The sequence below is a fragment of the Chrysemys picta genome, chromosome 10, assembly GCF_011386835.1.
Source record: "Chrysemys picta bellii isolate R12L10 chromosome 10, ASM1138683v2, whole genome shotgun sequence".
Classification (NCBI taxonomy): domain Eukaryota; kingdom Metazoa; phylum Chordata; order Testudines; family Emydidae; genus Chrysemys; species Chrysemys picta.
This window is the reverse complement of record NC_088800.1, coordinates 26,554,987-26,577,230: the sequence shown is the minus strand read 5'-3', so window position 1 is coordinate 26,577,230 and position 22,244 is coordinate 26,554,987. Positions and strand designations below refer to the sequence as shown.

Genomic DNA, 22,244 nt, shown 5'->3' with positions numbered 1-22,244 from the left:
CCCACTCATGATTATTACATTGATTGCTTCAGGAAAAAAATTGACTGTGAAATCCTTAACAAACATCACATCCACCACAATCTCTCTACTGCCGAGAGGACAGCTATACAGTCCCTGAAATTAACCACCAGATAGTGATCAACCACCATCCATCAATAAAACTCTGTCTAGAACACTCCCACGCTTCCTTTGACTTCCTGGACACCACAATCATCTTCAACAATGGAACCCTACAGACAACAATCCACTTATTACCACATCCATAGGCGCGGATTCCATGGATGCTCCAGGGCTGGAGCACCCACAGAAAAAAAAATCTGTAGCCAGCTCCTTCCCTCTCCCCCAGCGCCTCTTGTCTGCTGGCAGCCCCTCCAATTAACTCCTCTCCCTCCCTCCCAGTGCCTCCTGCCTGCTGTGATCAGCAGGAGGCTCTGAGGAGGAGGAGCGAGGATGGGGCACGCTTGGAGGAGGGGCCGGAACTGGGTAGGAAGAGGTGGGGCAGAGCAGGGATGGGAAGAGGAAAGGTGGGGGTGGGAGCTTGGGGGAAAGGGTGGGGTGGGGGCAGGGTGGGGGACCACACCTACCTGTCACAGACTCAGTAGCCACCCACACACAACAGACACCTTCAAAAGAGGAGCCTGGGACCTCAAGTTGATAACTTTGCTAGATACTAAAAGTCATGGGCTGAATAGGGACACTCATAGGTGCAGACTCCATGGGTGCTCCAGTGCTAGAGGGGGAAAATGAGTGGGTGCTCTGCCCCCACCAGCAGTCAAGTTCCTCCTCCTCCTCTCCCCCCCCCCCCCGAGTGTGCCGCTTCCCACCGCCCTGCCAGCTAACAGCTGTTTGGCAGCACTTAGGACTTTCCAGGAGGGGAGGGGGGGGAGCGGGGACGCAGCAAACTTGGGGGAGGAGGCAGAGAAAAGGCGTGGCAGGGGCGGGGACTTGGGGGAAGGGGATGGAATGGGGGTGGGGACTTTGGGGAAGGAGTGGAATGGGGGCAGGGTGAGGGTGGTGCAGGGGCAGGGGAGGGGTCAAGCAGCCATGGGGAATAGGGGAAGTCGGCGACTATGGGGACACTAGATTTATGGTTTATTACAACAATCTATAACCCATTAACCCTCCTCCCTCCCCCCAGCTGCCTTATTCCCCACCTCCCCTTTCTTTCCCCTTTATGACTGGAGAGGTGTTAACAGTTCACTTCACCTTGAATAGTCCCTTGAAATATGTGTTAACTACTTATGCTTAACAATCTGTTCCACCTTTAGCTGTGACAGTCTGAGTACATTTCCCAGACCTGAAAAAGAGTTCTGTGTAAGCTCAGCAGCTTCTCTCACCAACAGAAGTTGGTCAAATAAAATATATTACCTCACACACCTTGTCTCACTGAATTTCATGAATATGGCTAGTGCGGAATATGAAACAGAGGCCCAGATCCTGCTTCCTGCTACAGCTCCTTTGCAGTATTTTAGAAAACTAGCCTGCTGATTATTTCCCCACCTTGGGGGAAATCACAGGAGGTATAGACTGGTTCAATTCTACTCCCTCCCCAATGACAAGGATGTGGCTCGGGGGAGAAGATCTATGCTGGAAGACTGCTGCACTCTGACTAATCTCCAGGTGGCAAAATGGCCCCTTGTGGGCTGGTACTGGTTGTCATAACTTAGAAGAACCCCGAAGCTGTTCTAAGTTGTACCAGCAACTAAACAGGCCTAAGAGTTGGGGTGCTCAGAGCTCACTAAGCTTAGCTCATCTGAACCCAAGGTTCAAGGCCACAGAGTGCACATAAGATCTCTGAAGTGCAGACTGGAGAGAAGAATTCTGTCACTACCTTTCAGGAAGCTGGGACTGCCTGAGAAAGGGTGAGGCTCTTCTCAATCTGAAAAACATTTATCCATGCACAGACCTCCCATTGTGATCCCCTCTCCCCACATAACATTTAATAAACTCATAGTTCAGACAGAAATTTTGACCTGGATTCTGAGTCTAATTTTATCTTAAAATTAGCAGGATAATAGACGCAATATTTTCTAAAACAACAAGGCACAATGAGTTGGGTTTAAAGTCAACACCATGGCCTTATCCAGGAAGTTTCCTGCTTTGGTTGGCTTGTGTTACAACTTTTGCATTGTTTTATTGCCTTTTTTAATTCTCCCCCATTCCTCTTTCTATAGCAGTTATGACTAACACAATAAACCATTTTCTTCTTACTTCAGATAAACAAAAAACTTAAAATTCCCACTAACCCAGAGAAATCTAGACTCAAGTCTGCAGCTTTGTCTTTAAACCACTCTCCATTGTACATAGGATATTTCATGGACTGCCCGACAATGATTTGGCCTCTCAGAGGGGTGGTGTGTCAGATCAGCCACCATTTAGAGACCACTGCAACATACCACAGAGGCACTGCAGAGTGAAGTACTGAGTTGTAGCACAAGCTCAGTGGACCGATTTGCAGAAAATCACACTCTTTACATGTCCTTTACTTATTTTTTTATGAAATTGTTTACACAGGAAACCTCAGCCTAGATACAGTATCTGGTTTTCAAGGAGCTCTGGTTTTATGTTCCGTTTTCTAATCATGTTGACAAAGGCAGAAAGAGATCAGACAGTGAGTCAGTGGCTCAGCTGGGATTAGAAACCAGTATTCTTCTTGCTCCCAGTGCTTTACTCTAAACTACTGGACCACCCTGTCGTTCCTTTGTGGTCCAACTTCCTTTATTTGTTTTTCATGTGTTTAAGAAAAGAATTAAGTGAAATCTAGGAACTCTATGTTGATATCTCCTTCACGTCAGAGATATCCATGGACTTATAATGATTCAGATCTATGTAACTATTTTCTGCTAGGTATTTATACTACACTTAGCACCATGGTAGCTGATGAGCTCTGGATATCTCATACATGATTGTATTTTCTTCTGTCTTTCAAACCAGATCTGATATTGCGCCAGCAAAAATGCACACACAAATATTTGTTGACACCATTTTGTGAGCACCTGCACTTGCATGCTTAAATCATAGGAGTTGGATACCCAAATGCATGTCTTCTTTTATTAAACAATCTGTGCACTGCTTCATGCATAGAATTGTGAGGGAGAACAAAATTAAAAACATGCTAGTCCCAAGGTCATCAGCATTACACATTTATATGCCAGAAAGGTGCCGGCAGGCAGTGAGCCCCAACAAGTCAAGTGCCAGGCCTCAGTTGTTAACTTCAAAGTGAAAAATGGCTGGGGCCCAAAATATCTAAGAGACCATGTAAAGCGGTAGGGTGAGGACCGTAGTTAATAACTCAGCTCCACGTGCACAATGGCACTGTCCACCCAAGAGTAATGCTAGTGATAGAACCTTTGCAGGATCTGGTCCCAGACTGTGGAACAAACTCCCACAAGAACTAAGATCCATCATAAACCTCCCCACCTTCTACTCTAAGTGCAAGTTGCACTTCTTGGAACTGCCTTCTGTAACATATGTACACACCCCTTTAGGTTTTTTTAATTAAAAACAAAAACCTTCTCTGCCAGAACACTACATTGAACACAGAATTTTCATGCTGTGGAGAACGACTATGAATCACACATGACAAATGGTAATAATATTGCTTATGTACTCACTACTGGCAGATGTTCAGGTTTTCCCTGATGAACGTGATATAAGAACCTATACAGAACAGAACAGCCAAAATGCACACAGGAACATACAGCAAACCAGCATTCCCACTACCAGTTTACACATAGGAGCGCATGGCAAACCAGCAGTCAGCACAAGCAACATTTGTCTATGCGGGAGCTACTTTCCTGTGTGTTCTTAGGTGAATTTTTGCTAGAGGAGCATGCAGGAAACAGGCCCAAACATAGCCTGGACTACAAGCTTAGGTCAGTGCCATCTCTTCCCTCCCACCCCATCCCAACTTCAGTCAGATCTGTAGGGGGAAGAGGCTTGGTGACCCCGACTCCTCTGGCTTTCCCTCCCCAGCTCTTTGAGGGGTAGAGTAGGGACAAAACATGCAGGTCACTCAGGGCCTCTGCTCCTCTCCCCATCCACGTTCTTCTTTACTCTCCATATTTTCTCCTCTCTCTTTCTTTGCCCCCAGGTCATGTTTCATCGTAGAGGGAATGTGCATTGCCAAGGGGGGTGCCATTCTTGGAGTATCAAGTCTCAGGAGGTGCTAAATCCAGCAGGTGGTTCAGTAATGCCAGTTGTGCATTATAACAGACTTCAGCTTTTCCTTAGACAGAAGAAATGCACTGACTGGAGACATCTTCTTTATCACCTCAGGGTGGTCAGTGCTGAGAGCATTGTAATTACCTTTTAACAGAAATTAAAGATACCAAAATAGAGGCTCAACTTAAATGTATACCCCAAATTAAAAAAACATAGTAAGAGAACCAAAAAAGTGCCATTGTAGCTAAACAACAAAGTAAAAGAAGCAGTGAGAGGCAAAAAGGCATCCTTTAAAAAGTGGAAGTTAAATCCTAGTGAGGAAAATAGAAAGGAGCATAAACTCTAGCAAATGAAGTGTAAGAATATAATTAGGAAGGCCAAAAAAGAATTTGAAGAACAGCTAGCCAAAGACTCAAAAAGTAATAGCAATTTTTTTTTTTAAAGTACATGAGAAGCAGGAAGCTTGCGAAACAACCTGTGGGGCCACTGGATGATTGAGATGCTAAAGGAGCACTCAAGGATGATAAGGCCATTGTGGAGAAACTAAATGAATTCTTTGCATCAGTCTTCACAGCTGAGGATGTGAGGGAGATTCCCAAACCTGAGCCATTCTTTTTAGGTGACAAATCTGAGGAACTATCCCAGATTGAGGTGTCATTAGAGGATGTTTTGGAACAAACTGATAAACTAAACAGTCACCAGGACCAGATGGTATTCACTGAAGAGTTCTGAAAGAACTCAAATGTGAAATTGTAGAACTACTAACTGTAGTTTGTAACCTATCATTTAAATTATTTTCTGTACCAAATGACTGGAGGGTAGCTAATATGACACCATTTTTTTTAAAAGGGCTCCAGAGGCGATCCTGGCAATTACCTTCGGTAAGCCTGACTTCAGTACGGTGAAAACTGGTTGAAATATAGTAAAGAACAAAATTGTCAGACACGTAGATGAACATAATTTGTTGGGGAAGAGTGAACATAGTTTTCGTAAAAGGGAAATCATGACTCACCAATCTACTAGAATTCTTTGAGGGGGGTCAACAAGCATGTGGACAAGGGGGATCCAGTGGATATAGTGTACTTAGATTTTCAGAAAACCTTTGACAAGGTCCCTCATCAAAGGCTCTGAAGCAAAGTAAGCTGTCATGGGATAAGATGGAAGGTCCTCTCATGGATTGGTAACTGGTTAAAATATAGGAAACAAAGGGTAGGAATAAATGGTCAGTTTTCAGAATGGAGAGAGGTAAATAGTGGTGTCCCCCAGGGGTCTGAACTGGGACCAGTCCTATTCAACATATTCATAAATGATTTAGAAAAAGGGTAAACAGTGAGGTGGTAAAATTTGCAAATGATACAAAACTACTCAAGATAGTTAAGTCCCAAGCAGACCGCGAAGAGCTACAAAAGGATCTCTCAAAACTGGGTGACTGGGCAACAAAATGGCAGATGAAATTCAATGTTGATAAATGCAAAGTAATGCACATTGGAAAACATAATCCCAACTATACATATAAAATGATGGAGTCTAAATTAGCTTTTACAACTCAAGAAAGATCTTGGCATTGTTGTTAATAGTTATCTGAAAACATCCATTCAGTGTGCAGCGGCAGTCAAAAAAAGTGAAGAGAATGTTGGGAATCATTAAGAAAGGGATAGTTAGTAAGACAGAAAATATCATATTGCCTCTATATAAATCCATGGTACACCCACATCTTGAATACTGTGTGCAGATATGGTTGCACTATCTCAAAAAAGATATATTGGAATTGGAAAAAGTTCAGAAAAGGGCAACAAAAATGATTAGGGGTATGGAACTCCTTCGCATAACACAAGAACTAGGGGTCACCAAATGAAATTAATAGGCAACAAGTTTAAAACAAACAAAAGGAAATATTTTTTCACACAATGCACAGTCAACCTGTGGAACCCCTTGTTAGAAGATGTTGTGAAGGCCAAGACTATAACATGGTTCAAAAAATAACTAGATAAGTTCATGGAGGATAGGTCCATCAATGGCTATTAGCCAGGATGGGCAGAGACAGTCACATCTCCATAGCATTTTCCCCCCATGCCTGTATTTCTCTGTCCATTTGATATTCTTCATAAACTAACTCTGTAAGGGCCCAATTTAATATCTCTGAGTCTTTCTATTGACACGAGTGGGATTTGCAACAGCCCTAAATTTGTCATCTTCTATGAAAAGATATGCAGTACAAGTGGCTAAAACTGTCATTTACAAGGCTTTGGTTGGGGAAAAATCACACCAATGTGAGGTTTTTATCCATAGTGAGAACTGCAGGATTGGGTCAGCATAGGATGGTGCACAGGGTTGGGAGTTCAGCTGTCTTGAGTTCTAATCCTAGTTCTACTACTGACTTGCACAAGTCATTTCACCTTTCTGTTTTAGTTTCCTCATCTGGACAATGGAGATAATCCCACGTACTTCGAAGCGGTGTAGTAAGGAGTAATTAGTCAATGTTTGTAAAGCCCTTTGGAAAAGTTAAGTGTTGTAAAAGTGCTATAGCTAAATTCAGGCTGCTTGAACTGAACCATTGCACAGTGACAGATGGACACAGTAGCTTTTTCTTGTATTATTCGGCATCCATTGAAAAATGCGCATACTACTTCATGCTCATATGGCTCTTGTTTGTCCTTGTACTTCAACAACCTGCATGTAGTCTCTGAATATAGGACAGATCCATCCGTGTATCTGTGTGTATCCATCAGCACTTATAGCAAATGTAGCTATGAAGTAAGTATGAAACAGTTACAGAATTCAATTGTCCTGTAGTATAAAACTCTGCATATCTGGCATGCACGTTCCCTAGAAGCAGCATCTAACAATTACCATTGTGAGAGTGGGCTTTTCTATTGCACAATTGAATCACTCAGACCACTCTGCCTGTACAATGAAAACTTGGTAAACTTGCCAGGCAAAGGTGCATAGAACAAGGATTGGACAGGAGGGGAATGGAGCAACTACGGATGCTGTAGACTATTTTATCCCAGTAGTAATACTCTTATGATAGAGATACAAGGATTCAAAGATGAAAAGAAGTTAGTCTATACAAATGTTTATATACAAAATGGCCAGCAAGTGTTCTGCTGGCTACTACAGCCCTAGCTCTTGCTCTCTTTTCTCCTCTCTCATGGGCTCTCAGTGCCTTAAGAAAAACAATTTTCCTATAAACCTTTCATTAAAAATTATTCTGTAATATTTTTCTTTTCCCTGGTAGCCAAACCCCCTAGAGCAAGTTGTGAAATGTGATTCTGAAATTCTGGCTGCAAAACTGGGCCTGAGTAATATGCCAAGGGCAATAGCTTAAATATGTAACTTAATCAGCACATTATGGAAATGTGAACAAACTAAATGCTTTATGAACCTTGATGATAAAGAATGTTGCTCAGTCAGCAAAGGATAGGAACACGCTGCTATGTTACTGGATGAGTACAGTTAGCAAAAATTAAGTAACTGAAATGCCCAGTTCCACTAGTGACATAGGAAGTTCAAGCAGGCTAAATACATCAACATTTAATTACTGAAATATGCTGCTTGATCCTAAAATGCATACAAACTCAACTAGTGCCTAACTGGGCACACTCAGCAAAGCATGCAGCTAGCACTATACAAATGAGAGTTGTACACGTCTTCTAGAATATGTTACAGAATCAGCTATAAATCAGAACAAATTATTTAACTCAGTCAAGAAAGGAGAAAAGCATTTGACTTGAAAAGCATGAAGATAAATCAATGAAATACACAGGTTAACCAGCAAATTATACAACCCAATAACCAAGATACAGTACCTAGAGAAATTATTTTTAATGGAGACTGTATGTTAAAAAGGCACATATGCTGAACTAGGAAAATATTTGCCCACTGATTCTCAACAATTTGTATTGATCTTTACAACTTGGTGCATCAGATGTGTAGAACAAGGGCAAAAGAAATCAATATGCATTACTGCAATGAAATAGTTCAGCATTTTCAAAAGGTCACTCACTTTGAGACCCCATGGCCTTACAAAAACCATGTCAGTCAGTCCTCACATCCAAGTCCCAGCAGGGGAAGCTTTCTATATCATTAACATCTTTATTTCCTCCCATTCTATATTTATCTATAGTTTTTATTCCCCCCCCTTTTTTTTTTTATACAGTGGATGGGTGAAATCCTGAGTCCATTGAAATCAGTGGGAGTTTTCCCACTAATTTCAAAGGGGCCAAGATTTCACCATACAATTCTGAAAGGTACATTTTAGTTAACAGAATTATCCCAGATAATGGGAATTAAAGCCTAGAGTCCTCCTCATGCATCAATGAAGTTAAAGAAAAATCTGTTTTATTTAAATCATGCACCTTCTCTTTTAACATTTTGTTTAATCTTTTTTTACATAACAATTCACTTATCTGACCTTTCACCTCATTCAGACATCTCTGGTCTATGTAGCTGCCCTGTGAGAATTCCTCCTGCACATGAGACAAGTTTTAATTGGAGCCTGAGCCACGAAGTTCACATCTGGTCCAGAAGTTTCTCAAATACTGGAGGTGCAGAACAGGATATAGGTCCCTCTCTAGCTTTAATTTTCTCCTTCTCCACCCATGCAGTAAAAGAAAGACAACCTTTTAAATGTTTAGGTTTTACTGAATAGGGATCCCTTCTTAAATCAGGGCCTGTGTTTGTAGGCATTATAGTCTGGTAAAGAGTGTTAAAGAATATGGGGGCAATGTTTTTGACTGTTTTTTTTTTTTTTTTTACATTTAGCTAAAGAGTTGCTGTTGCACCTGCATGGCAGGTGGGCCAATTCATCCATCATCTGTGCAGTCTTCCTCATACAACCAATGAAATTGTTGCATGCAAATTAGTTATGGAGTCAAGTTGGTGATTGCTTGAGCTATCACTGATATCACAGTGCTCTAGGATTCTTGGCATGGCCTAGATACATGCCTTACTATAGCTGTACACTACACTGGTGTAATCTGTAAAGTCAAAAAGGCTGAGAGCTTAAGAATTGGATGGTACTAGAGTGCAAAGCCCAGTGATGACTGCACCTGCTGATAGACTAAACAAAGACATTTCTCAACCATGCTTGTAGCTGGTTCCATTGTGTCACACTGACTCAAGACATTCTAGGTTTCAGAGTGACACACAGACAGTGTGACATTCCCAGAATCTTATTATATAGACACTTTGCACTTGTATAGTACTTCTCATTCAAGAATCTTAACATACTTCATAAATATCAATGAATTAAAGCCTCTCAATCCCTTTATGATACGCATGTTTTACTGTTCTCATTTTACACATAAGGAAATTGAGGCACAAAGAAACTAAGTGGCATAGTCAAAGGGTCACGGCCTGTTAGAGAATGAGCCAGGACTAGAGCCCAGAGCTACTAATTCTCAGACCCATGAATTTGCAGTAAGACGATCTGTGAGCTTCCAGAAAATTTAATATGAAAAGGTACATATTTGTTTAAAGAGAGGAGACAATAACAACTGCAACATGAGTTTAGTTAGGCAGCATGTAATTTAAAGGACCATGGTTAGCAGTTTAATTCTTATGACAGGTCACATGCCATCTGTAAATGACTACAAGCTTCCAGAAGCTCAGTTGAATATCTAACCTGAAAAACACCACCTCAGTGTCCTCTAATCCCATGTAGAGGCATAAAGTACGGATACTTTAGACAGACAGAGCAACACCCACTATATCACCAATGCCTGGACTCATCTTGGAAATGATCTGGCCCTGTTTATCCTGTAAGATATACCAGGATCAAAGCAGAAGGTCTAAGGGCTGATGGGAAAAGTTTGAAAAATTCAGAGCATGTGTAACCACCAAATTCCCTTATGCTTGTGAGAGTCTGTAGGGATGTCTACACTTTGAGCTGGGAGGTGTGATTTCGATCTCAGGTAGCCATACCAGCTCTAGCTCTGATTAAACTAGTGCACTGAAAATAGAAGTGTAGCCACCATGGTGCAAGGGGTCAGCCGCCCAAGGGCGATCTCATCTGAGACCCTAGGTACATACTTGGGTGGCTGGCACCTCCTACTGCTTGTGTCACTGCAGCTACACTTCTATTTTTAGCATGCGAACTTGATCAGAGCTAGCATAGGTATGTCTCCTCAAGCTGGAAGTTGCACATCCAGCTTGAAGTGTACAGATACCTTATATCTCACAAGAACAGGCCTTCTTAGCGTTCCATAATTACTCACTTTTTGTTAGGCCAGCAGTGTCATGAGACTAGTTTCTCCTGAAATTCAGAAGTGCAGAGGTACATAAAATACTAGTGTGAAAAAAAGCAAGGAAACTTTCATAATCTGAAAAAGGATTTCATTTGAGTCTAGAACAAGGTTTACATGAGATGGATGGAGAAAGAATGGCTTACTAATCAATTTGGACATCCCTAATCAATCTCTTTATTATGAAAGCTGCTTTGGCTGGAATATCAGAGGTTCTCAATCTTAAAACATGGGAAGCTCCTGACTGGAGCTAAAAAATATTTTCAGTGCTAAACTGAAATAATTTAACCACTGAGGAGCTGACCTTCCAACCCTGGTAAACTGTGAATAGATTCTGGTTTTTGCTAGCCAAGGATCTATGACGTGCAAAACGTGACAGTTTAAATAGATATTCAGCTAATATCAGCAGAATAATTTCAGAATAATCAGAACTGCTCTATGAGTGATGAGGGAAAGTGCCCTTTTCTGTTGCTTCAGCACGGACATTTAAGGATTTCTATCACCTTCAGACAATATTTGCAGAAATCTAAAGGAAAACCATCTTTCTCAGGTGAGATGAGTTGTATTAATTTAGATGAGCCCAAAGAATCAACAGTGTTAACATTAAATAAAAAATGTTAAACAAGGATCAGGGCTTGGTACACAGACAACTCAGGCTGCTTAGTACCAGGGCAAACATACCATTAAACATTATTTTAACCTTTTATTAAAAAGATACAGAAAAAGAAGGAAATATAGTTAAAGCATTTGAAAAATATGGCTTTCATTTTAACATCCCTTGTTCCCTTTCCCTTTAGCTGGAGAGAGTTTTTAGAAGGAAAAATCCTTTGTCTGACAGTCTTGTAGATGATATTACAGATGGTAATAACTGTCCTTTTGGGGGAAAGTATAAGTTAGTTGAAATGGGCTGAAGCTGCTGTTAAAGTCCAATCCCATTTCCTAGAAGACAAGGCAAACACATGCAGAAGGGGAAAGAAGAGAACAGCAAAGACAGAAAATGCAGCTTCTATCTCTAGAGTTGACTTTCACTTGCAACCTCACTGCTGGGGGAAAAAAAAGGCAGAGCACATGGTCTTATCAGCCACTCTGTTGTACCAGCATCAGGCTGGTTAGGGCATTGCTTTATCAGTCTCTCTCTGGTCATAGGGTTACAGCGGTGTGGCAAAATATACAGACTTGGCCAGGTCAGACAGACTCTTACTGAACAGAAGGCAAAAGAAAAGAGAACAAATAAGGTGGGGAAGGAAAAGGACACGTGCAGGGAGGGGAAGGGCCAACAAAATCCCAAGTTCCAGATGGTATTCAGGATTTAGCCAGAGCTGGTGGAGATGGCAATGTCATCTGGGTCCCTGTCTTTGGTCCTGGTCTTGTCAGGACACGTTTTGGAATTCGGATGATGAAGGCCCAACAATGTCACAGCAGACCCTTGGGTCCCAGGAGATGGTGCGGGTGGCAGGCATGATGATAAAGGTTGCTGCAACGGTTGTTGGCGAACAGCTTCTTCTGCTGCTTCTAATCTTTTTTTGTTTTGTTTTTAGGATCCCAAAAGGGAGTGCTGGGTGGAATTGCTCCTCCCCTCATTATTTTGTTCACCAATTAGGCCTAATTTCTGACACACCAATTTTGGTCCATTGATATCTGGTCCCACATTTCATTAGTTTACCAGATATGATCTTAACACAGTCCTTGAATAATATTAGCAGGCTTCTTTGTTTGGACTAATTCACTCTGACTCCCTTTTGCACCATTTCCCATCCATATTTATTGTTAGAGGTTATTGTGACAGTTAATGAACTTTTACTCACTTCCTTCAATTCAGATTATAATTAGGATAAAATAGTAGGCCCAATTATTACAAAACCTAACAGTATGGATAAGGGCAGTGTTAATTTCATGTATACCTTTATTAGAGTTTACAACAAATATGGCTCTTTCTTCTATATTATTTTTTATAAGCTTTTTATAAGATTTTCCATCTTCTTGTAAAACAGAAATGTTCTGGATTAAATCTACCTTTCCAAATGGAAGGAAATATAGAAACTTGCTTATAGCATTAATATTTCCAGGACAATTTTTTCTTAATATATTTTAAATGCATGCATTCTGCACTATGCAGTTCAAACACCAAATCAACCACAGTTCGACATAAAAAGTAGAAATGAATGAGTTTGGCTGATACAGTTTATTTTAAATTATTTTTCTTTTACAGTTTAGTGTACCTGGAGGTAGCTGCAATGTTAATTGATCTTTTTTCAATAGCTTGAAAGAATAGTAATTTATGAACATTAAGATAAGAGTGCTGAAACAGAATGTAAAATGATCAGCTGTTTACAGTTAAATCCATGCTAAAATGTAAAATAAAACAAAAAATAAATCACAACAGGTTATTATTGGATGATTGTCAATACAGCATAGCGCAGATTTTCCAGATTTTTTTTTAACATTACTGTAGTAGTACAAAGGAGATCACTGAAAAGGGATTAATTTATATAAACCAGAAAACTAATTAACTGGAAAGCATATATAAATGTCAGAGATAACGTAATCTGGAGGATAGTAGTAACTTATTTCCTACAAATGTCGGGTGCTATTGAAATGATATATAAGATGATGATGATATGGGCTCTGATCCTGCAATTTACAACAAGGGAATAGACTGCTGCACCCTCACACTGTGAATGGCAGGATTGGGACCTTAATTGTTTTGTTTCTATGTAACCACATTGGAAGAGATGTGATATTTCCTTGTCAGGATGGCTGTTTACTTACTTTAAAAAACACCACTACCACCAAAAATAAACAGTTCCTTCACTTTCAGAACTGCCAAGTTTAAGTTCTTCTGTAGGTAAGTCTGCAGGAGTAAAAGGAAGATTTTAACATCTCCAGGTTCTAATAATTTTAGAACTACATCAAAATAAATGGTTATCTGGTCCATGTAGCAGAGAAGTGCTTACTTAAATAGCATTTGAAAGAAGTTGCTAATCAGATAGGATTTAGCTATGGCTTATCAAAATTATTTGGCAACAGATTTACAAAGATGCTAAATTTGCAAAAGAGCAAAGCAGGGAGGAGGCATGATACAAATTATACAGGTGATAATACATTTAGTAATGAACTGTAAAAAGTTTCAAATAAAACCCACAAATTTCCAATGCATGTTTTTCAAAATTTCTTTACAGGACTGATCAAGATAATCTCCAAAGTGCCATAAACTGAAACACTGCATATATTCCTGGAGACTGCAAAATGTTATGAACAGGCACTAAAGAACATGGTAGAAATATAAAATCAGATTACAGGGCATGTGTTAAATATTAACTCTTCCTCAAGCTTGTGCTCCATCCTGCTAGGTACAGAGCACTCTGGGACCAGTTAATCAAAGAACTTAAGAATGTGCTTAACTTGAAGCCCACGAGTAATCTTACCAAAATCAATGGATTCTCACGGGCTTCAAGTAAACCAGGTGCTTAAAGTGTTTTGCTGATAAGGCCCATAGTGCTCTTTGGGAAAAAACATTGCAAGTAATAACTAAACTTGTTTTCGGTGTTCCCTACTAATGGCAGATGGCTTTGTAGACAAAAGATTCCTATAATCCTAGGACCACCTTTTGCTAACCATACCCACGTAATGGTCCCTTTGAAGTCAACAAACAGGATTTGGATTTTAGGGTTTAATCACAAAGCCAGTATCTGACTTCTAATTTGTAGATGACATATAGTAAAATTTATACTGAATTTAAAATTCAACTGTGTTTCTTGTCTTGAAAACAATGAATCTCCTCTCTTAATACATGTATTCGTAAAATGTATTTTTTTTTTTTTAGTTAAAATGCATAATGTTCCAAATAGATTTAAGTACTTTTCATATGAAACTGATCTATAAAATTTTTGAAGCTTTACAAAATGGCACTAGAGTAGTTAATAAAAAGTCTAGTTTAAAATATTTACATTCTATACATCAGTTTCCCCTACTTACAATTATTAAATAATCTTCTGCACTCTGGTTTCCTAAATTCTAGGAAAAAACTCTTTAGCAACAACCTCAAATAAAGTAATGTTCAATGACTTTCAGATGGCTCTCATTTCGGTTTACTTAATTTAAACAGAATTTTAGTAAAATCACATTTCTGATGTGAAACATCATCCCAGTTATAAATGTTTTCTCAAAGGTAACAGGTACATGCCATATTTCTAGATGTTTTACAATGCAATCTTGCTTTCTGTTTGCTATGTTACACAAAGAAGATCTAAATATGAAAATGGCACAATACATATGTAAAGATCTTCAGCTCTCGAATCTGTCTAGTCTTTTGGCTCTTGGAATCTGCATATCCTTGATAATAGATCAGCCTAAATTAGTTTCACAGAATCACAGGTTTGAGTCAGTTTTAGCTTTTTGTATCATTGTCTTTTGAGGATTTATATCCTGAAGGTGCTTCATAGAGACTCTCTCCATCCGTACTGAAATCATCATCGTCGTCATCATCAAGATCAGTCAACACTTTACTTGGTGACTTCTTCCGTCTGCTACAACAAAAATATATACATGTCTATACAGCAATACCATATGGATGTATGGTTTCAAAGTAGCAGCCGTGTTAGTCTGTATCCGCAAAAAGAAGAACAGGAGTACTTGTGGCACCTTAGAGACTAACAAATTTATTAGAGCATAAGCTTTCGTGGACTACAGCCCACTTCTTCGAAAGTGGGCTGTAGTCCACGAAAGCTTATGCTCTAATAAATTTGTTAGTCTCTAAGGTGCCACAAGTACTCCTGTTCTTCTTTTTATATGGATGTATGTGTAACATGTACTCTGGAAAACTAACACAGTAGCACTGATTATATTTATTTTGGTTGGGATTAGTGCCTATGTTACTTTTAAGTAAGCCACAGGGACTTATTCTCCTCAATTACTTAGGGTAGGATTTTCAAAAGCATGTAAGTATCCCAAACCGCTATCTATATAACTATATCTTCCATACACTTGTGGAATGAAACCCATGTAATAAATTCATTTACCACATAGCTCCACAATTTATTATGCATCTTTGAGCACCTCACCTCTCTACTAATTTACCACAGCTGGCACTTATTCAGACATTTCCAAACCTCTCAAAAGCTTCAAATATCCATCATTTTGAAATGTTTGCACTAGCATATGTAGTTTACACAGAATACAGGATGGGGAGGGCTGAACACCATTCCTGAGAATTTCACCCATCCCCAACTCATGTTGATAAAAACTTTATAATACACCATAACACATCCCATACACATACATATGCCCACATGCTATGTATGTATGTGTGTACACACACACACACTCACTCCCCTATATAGTAAATATCTTTTTACTAACTTTAGCAGAGGAAACATCTAAAATTGATCTTTTTCTAAATCTCTCGAGATTAGAATGTTTTTTCAGGGTCTTTTAGTTAACGTACCACAGCCATGAGAAACTCCCAACTTTGCACCCAGGCACCCTCCAGCAATGGCTCTGATAAAAAACCACTTTTACAATTAAACATGGCAGAACTATTCCCCTCAATTTTCATAAGGAAGTTTACCTCTGCAATGAAATACAGTTATTCTGTTCTCTGACAATGGGCGCTTGTTCCCTGCCTCACCAGCTCTGCTCAGCTCAGCTCAGAGACCCTGGTAAACTGGACTGACAACTGGAGCACCTACCGGGGGGGTGGGAGGGAAAGATTTGCAGAGGAAGGTATTGCAGGAGCATTGCTGCCAGCTCTGCATCTGAGGCAGTAAAACATCCTAAGCTGCCAGAGGGCAGTCCCAGTCTAATGGGCCGGAGCAGTAAGAGATTAGCATTTTCCATTTGTTTTATAAGTACATTATTGGTTTTGAGTAACGGATACATAAACAAAGATCTGGAACTACAGAGTCCCTGGTTTTATGCTCCTACAATATAATTTAAAATGAAATTTGACAAAGAAAAGCATTGTTCACAGGCTAAGACTATGTGAGCCAAGTTAAACATGCAAGAAAGTCAGGGAAATGATGGCTTACAAGGGAAATGTACACAGGCCTTTAATTTTTGCACTAATTTTCAATGCTACTATAAGACATTCATAAGTATTCTGTGAGAATTGCACTGCAGTGTACATTTGGTGGTGTGGGGGCCTGTTCTAGGGATCTGCTTTTATAAGAAATCCCACCTTAATTCCTTCTTCACAGCATTAAGTTGTCCTTGCAATTGATCATTCATGTCCATTTGCTCTTCTAACTCCCTCTGAAGTTTCTTTTTGGCACTTTCCAGTCTGTCTATTTCTTCTTCGGCTTCTTCAACCTGACGTTTCATTGCTTTCAAACGCAAACTCAACTGAAATATTTAAACAGCAGCTGATTAGAAGAATATTTTGATAAAGGAATTCTGTTCTCCCTGCCATCTATGAGTTGGGGAATGAAGTCTCAGCTTTGCCAATGTCATGATATTGCACAACTGTACCTGGGCAGTAGCTGAAAGTCAGCATTAGTCTTTGAGACCAATCAAGTAATGGTAAATGTAGTTTTTGAAATTGAAAAGAACAGATACCTCCTAGCTACTGTGAAGATGTATAATTGTATAGACCAATGCAGTAGTAGCATCCAGTGTTCAAAAAGGAAAAAAAAATTGTGCCTGGAGTTACTGGAGTGTCATAATTAAAGCTAAATAAGGTGGGTGAGGTAATATCTTGTATTGGACCAACTTTTGTTGGTGAGAGAGACAAACTTTCAAACTTGGTCCAATAAAAGATATTACCTCACCCCCTTGTCTTTCTAATATCCTAGGAGTGACATGGGTACAACTACATACATAGTTTAAGCTACACTAACAGACTTTATATTTTTTAAATATATATTTAGATACATACAAATTACTTTAAAAGTAAAGACTGAATGACTGTTGCCACAGGAAACATTTTGGAAAGTGTAATCTGCTTGTTCACTTGGCGGAATAAAGACTATTTGACCCAGTTTACTAAAACAAACGATGCTGTAAGCAAGGAATCAGGAAAAGTCACATGAAATGGTAATACACATTGCTACTACAAATTGCAGAATATGCTTATATTAAAAAAATCTAAAAAGCTTCTTTCTTTAGAAAGGATTTTTTTTGTAAGGGACAATATATATTGCTTTCTAATGTATGCATTTGCATCAGGTTGATGACACTTTCTGGTGTTCAATGACGTTTTAAAAATAAACAAAAACTACTGTACTGCTAGTAATCTGTACATGAAATGCCTTCATTTTATTAAAGTCTTAGGAGAAGCCTAAAATGTCACATTTCCCACTTATTGCTACTAGGCTGAGGAACACAATGGCATTGGGAATAAAATAATCTTGTAAAATCAGTTCACAAAAAATAATCATCAAGCATTCTAAACCTTAAGTATCCTTGTCTATACAATGCACGGTAATTTATATTTACAGAAATAACAGACTGTTTATGTATAAATCTTTCCGTCTACCTGGTCCTTTTGGTCAGTCAGTGAGAGATGTTCATCATCTACTTGCAACATTAATTCCTTCACTTTCCGTTCAAGTCTGCGATTGCTTAGCTGGAGATTAGCCCGATCCCTAAAAAACACAAACATGTAGAAATGGCAGCTGGAATCATTCCAAATTCTTCTGAGCCTACGCCCTTGTGATATTGTAAGTGCAAAATAAATACTAATGGCATCTGCTTTGATGTACTGATTCTGTGCAACATATTGAAATTTTATTCAAAGCATGAAACACTTAAGGAAAAATATACTTATTTTCTCAGTGCTGTACTGAGAAAGTTCAGAAGGTAAGAAGCACTTCTCACCAAAAATCATGACGCTGAAATGCATCTGCAAACAGAAATGTTTAATTATAGCTGGCTTTTCTGTGACTATAACCGATGGCAGCTATTGATAAAATAAGAGATCTGTCTAATGCTACTAGTTAGTATGGCAACCCAGTGTTAGCGGTTATATAACAATTCCCATATTGATTTTGTATCAATGTAGCAATCAAAAAGAACACATTAAATGCTTGCTTTTAAACAAAATGTCATGCAAATTCAGTGCTTGTGAAAATGTTTTGCAATGATAGGCCTAGAGACCACACAAGCTTCCAAATTACACTAAATTAACACAGCGCCACCTGCCTATGTGTACACACACTTTCCAGGCTCTGAACTTAGCTTGTTTTACCTCTCTTCATTTTCTAGCCGTCCCTCTAGCTCAGTGGTCCTTGCTTCCATTTGAGCAACAAGTCCTTCTTTATTGGACCTGTAAGAACCTTCAAGGTGAAGGATTCGGCTCTTCAAATCTTTGTTCTAGAATTAGAACATACATTATGACTATTATATAAATATTTATTTAAAAAAATCAGCATCGGCATATTAACAAACATAAGCACTGCCTTAATACAAAACAAGTCCATGCACAGAAACACAGGGGCTAAGGTGCTTTTACATTCAGCAAGTAAGCAAAAAGAGCATTACATTTATTTTATTTATTTATTTATTTTTTGGACAAGAGTCAGCCAGTGAAATCTTTGTGGGGAGGCTTGTAACCCCTAGCAAACCCATCTTTGTGCTTCAAAGTTATGCTTTGGAGAATTTAATCAAGACTAAGAATTAGAAACAGGCCTGAATTGGATTCCCCTGAACCTTCAGAAAGTTTGCCAGTGGCTCTGTGTTTTCTACCTTTTGGCCCCCTCCATTCACTGTTCTGTACATAGGTCAATATTTCCTACATCACATTGGAATTATTTTAATCTCCATGATAAATTGTTTGGTCTAAAATTCTGAACACCTCTATGGCCGGCTGCTGCATATATAATAAAAGGTGTCACACACGTGTGAACAGTATTATAGCTGTGTCCAGCATCACTGTTGTGGGCAAGGATCTGACAATGTTTCCATTCTTACTTTAAAAAGGTCTGTGATTTGGCCATGCAATTCCTTTGCAGGTGTAAATCACTCAGGCACTGCAGCTTTTTCCTTGTGGGATTGGGTCAGGCAGGTAATCCACATGGAGTTTAAGTTATGGGGGCACAAAACAAAGAAGGTTCCTGGCTTGGGTGATTTTTTTCCTAAAACTGAAAACTACTTTTTAAATTAAATATTCCAGGCAGAACCTAATGTAAACTAATCACATTTGGTGTTTTGAACAGAAAAGAAAAACAAGCAAGATAACTTGTCAGAAATCAAGAAGATGAAATTCAATAAAAGACAAGTGCAAAGTAGTTCACTTGGGAAGGAAAAATCAAATGTACAACTACAAAATGGGGAACAACTGGCCAGGTGGTAGTACAGTTGAAAGGGATCTGGAGGTTATAGTGGATGATAAGTTGAACATGAGTAAACAATGTGATGCAGTTGGCTAATATCATTCCTGAGTGCAATGTTGTTATAGCTGTATTGGTTCCAGGATGTTTGAGTGGGTGAGATAATACCCTTTATTGGATCAACTTCTGCTGGTGAAAGAGACAAGCTTTCACATTTACACAGAGCTTGAAAGCTTGTCTCTTTCACCAGCAGGAGTTGGTCCAATAAAAGATATTACCTCACCCACCTTGTCTCTTAGGAGCGTGGGAACTGTCCCACTATACGCGGCACTGGTGAGGCCTCAGCTGGAGTACTGTGTCCAATTCCGGGAGCCATACTTTAGGAAAGATGTGGACAAATTGGAGAGAGTCCAGAGGAAAGCAACAAAAACAATAAAAGGTTTAGAAAACCTGATCTATGAGGAAAGGTTAAAAAACTAGGCTTGTTTTTTCTGAGAAAACAAGACTGAGGGGGGATCTGATAAGTCTTCAAATATATTAATGGCTGTTATAAAGAGGACATTGATGAATTGTTCTCCATGTCCACTAAAGGTAGGACAAGACGTAATGGGCTTAAATCTGCAGCAAGGGAGATTTTTGTTAGATATTCGGAAAAAACTTTCTAACTATAAGGGTTGTTAAGCTCTGGAATAGGCTTCCAAGGGAGGTTGTGGAATCCCCGTCACTGGAGGTTTTTAACAATAGGAAGGACAAACCTGTCAGGGAGTGTCTGGGTTTACTTAGTCCTGCTTCAGCACAGGGATCTAGACTTGATAACTTCTTGAGGTCCCTTCCAGTCCTACATTTCTATGATGCTGTGATTTATCATATTTGTGGTACAATCTACAGTCTATTGTTAGTTTTTCATCTCAACTATAATATGCATGATGAAAAATACTGCACAGTAAACTAAAAGACAAGTCACTGTATTATAGTCATATGCCAGATATTCCGAACAATCCATAGGAGGACTCAGATACATATTAACTAACTTTACGGAAAACAGAAAACTTTTTAACCAAAAAGAAGTCCATCTAGGTTTTCAATAAGGTTTCCTTTTCCCTCCTAGGACCCGCACATTTAAAAAAGTAGATAATCAGTAGTGAGAGATAAGTCACTCAAGTTTCATTCTAAGTTTTCATGCGGTCACTAGAAACTCTCCACGGATTTATGTATCTTCTCTCACTTTAACGATCCAAAAGTTTCACTTCAGAAGTTTTTTTTCTCTTAATTAATTGGCCTCTCAGAGTTGGTAAGACAACTCCCACCTGTTTATGCTCTCTGTATGTGTGTATATATATCTCCTCATTATATGTTCCATTCTATATGCATCCGAAGAAGTGGGCTGTAGTCCACGAAAGCTTATGCTCTAATAAATTTGTTAGTCTCTAAGGTGCCACAAGTACTCCTGTTCTTCTTTTAACGATCCATTAACTCGCCACATGATGCCATATGGAAATCTCTGATCTCTTAAAACACAGACTCTCTACCATCAGCAGTACAAAATAAACTTACAATTAGAAGCTATCAGAGAAACACGGTGGGTGAGGTAATCTCTTTTAAGCTTTTGAAAGCTTGTCTCTCTCACCAACAGAAGTTGGTCCAACGAAGGATATTACCTCACCCTTGTCTTGTCTCTCTAATATCCTGGGACTGACACAACTACAGCAACACTGCATACAACAGTTAGAAGCTATGACACGGAGTATAGTTTTATGAGTTTCAAAATACACCAATCAGCAAGAGACTGAAGTTATACTCTCGTATATTGTTTGCATGAAAATGTGTTCATTTACAACATATGCGTAATGTTTTCAAAGTTTCAATTTAGTAAATTTATGTCAGAGTTCTCTTAAAGAACCCCTCAATCATTACAAAAGAAAGTTAAAAATCAAGCAGCAGTGAGAAGCTTATATGAAGAGAAGGGCAATATTGAAAAAAAAAGTTTTGAGTTATGCTACCTCAAGCTGTGAAGTCCTCAAATCTCATAAATTATCATTTACTGGACTATAATGGGATTAATCAGTGCTGTAACTGGAGGATCTATGGGGAAAACCCAACTGCTGGTGTATCAGTAGGTGGCTCTCTTTCCTTTAAACTCATTACTGAGGTGATGTCTACTATAGCATTACACTGGCACGGCTGACTCAGAGGAGTCAGCAGTGCAGGATCAGGCTCTAAAATGGGGTGAAACAGTTCCATTGCACTTTTTGTAAAACTATGGGCATGAATTTTGGAATCCTGCCCCAATCCAATTCTGGTAGTTACATTCTACCTATCTAAATACCTCTTTTATTGCAAGTGGATAAAGTATTGTTCATCTCCTTTTATCCTAAACTATCACGTGGTCCTGTTAAATAATACTTGACATGTTCGACCTCAGTGGGGGCTGTGCGTCAGCAGTTCCTAGCATATGTCTGTTTGTAAATTGCTTTGTAATCCACCAGGATGAAAGGCACAATAAAAATGGAAGATTAGCTGTTTGCAAGGGAGAGCATGAGAACTGTTTCACAGACATTATCAAATAGTTTTA

The 22,244-nt window shown here is 39.2% G+C and overlaps 1 protein-coding gene across 5 annotated transcripts in view; it reads right to left on the bottom strand.

Annotated features, from left to right (window-relative positions):
* Positions 1–12,576: 12,576 nt before the first annotated feature.
* The window catches only part of CGNL1 (cingulin like 1), a 126,542-nt gene continuing 116,874 nt past the window's right edge, over positions 12,577–22,244 (bottom strand). For 4 of the 5 annotated variants that reach the window (XM_042853874.2, XM_008164042.4, XM_008164044.4 and 1 more), the window contains exons 16-19: positions 18,592–18,716; positions 17,881–17,989; positions 16,585–16,748; positions 12,577–14,935 (exon numbers count right to left, since the gene is read on the bottom strand). In XM_042853874.2, coding sequence (XP_042709808.2) covers positions 14,797–14,935; positions 16,585–16,748; positions 17,881–17,989; positions 18,592–18,716 — 537 coding nt within the window. In that variant the 3' untranslated portion in view covers positions 12,577–14,796. The remainder of the gene's footprint in view (positions 14,936–16,584; positions 16,749–17,880; positions 17,990–18,591; positions 18,717–22,244) is intronic. The other variant, XM_008164043.4, reaches the window with a different exon arrangement.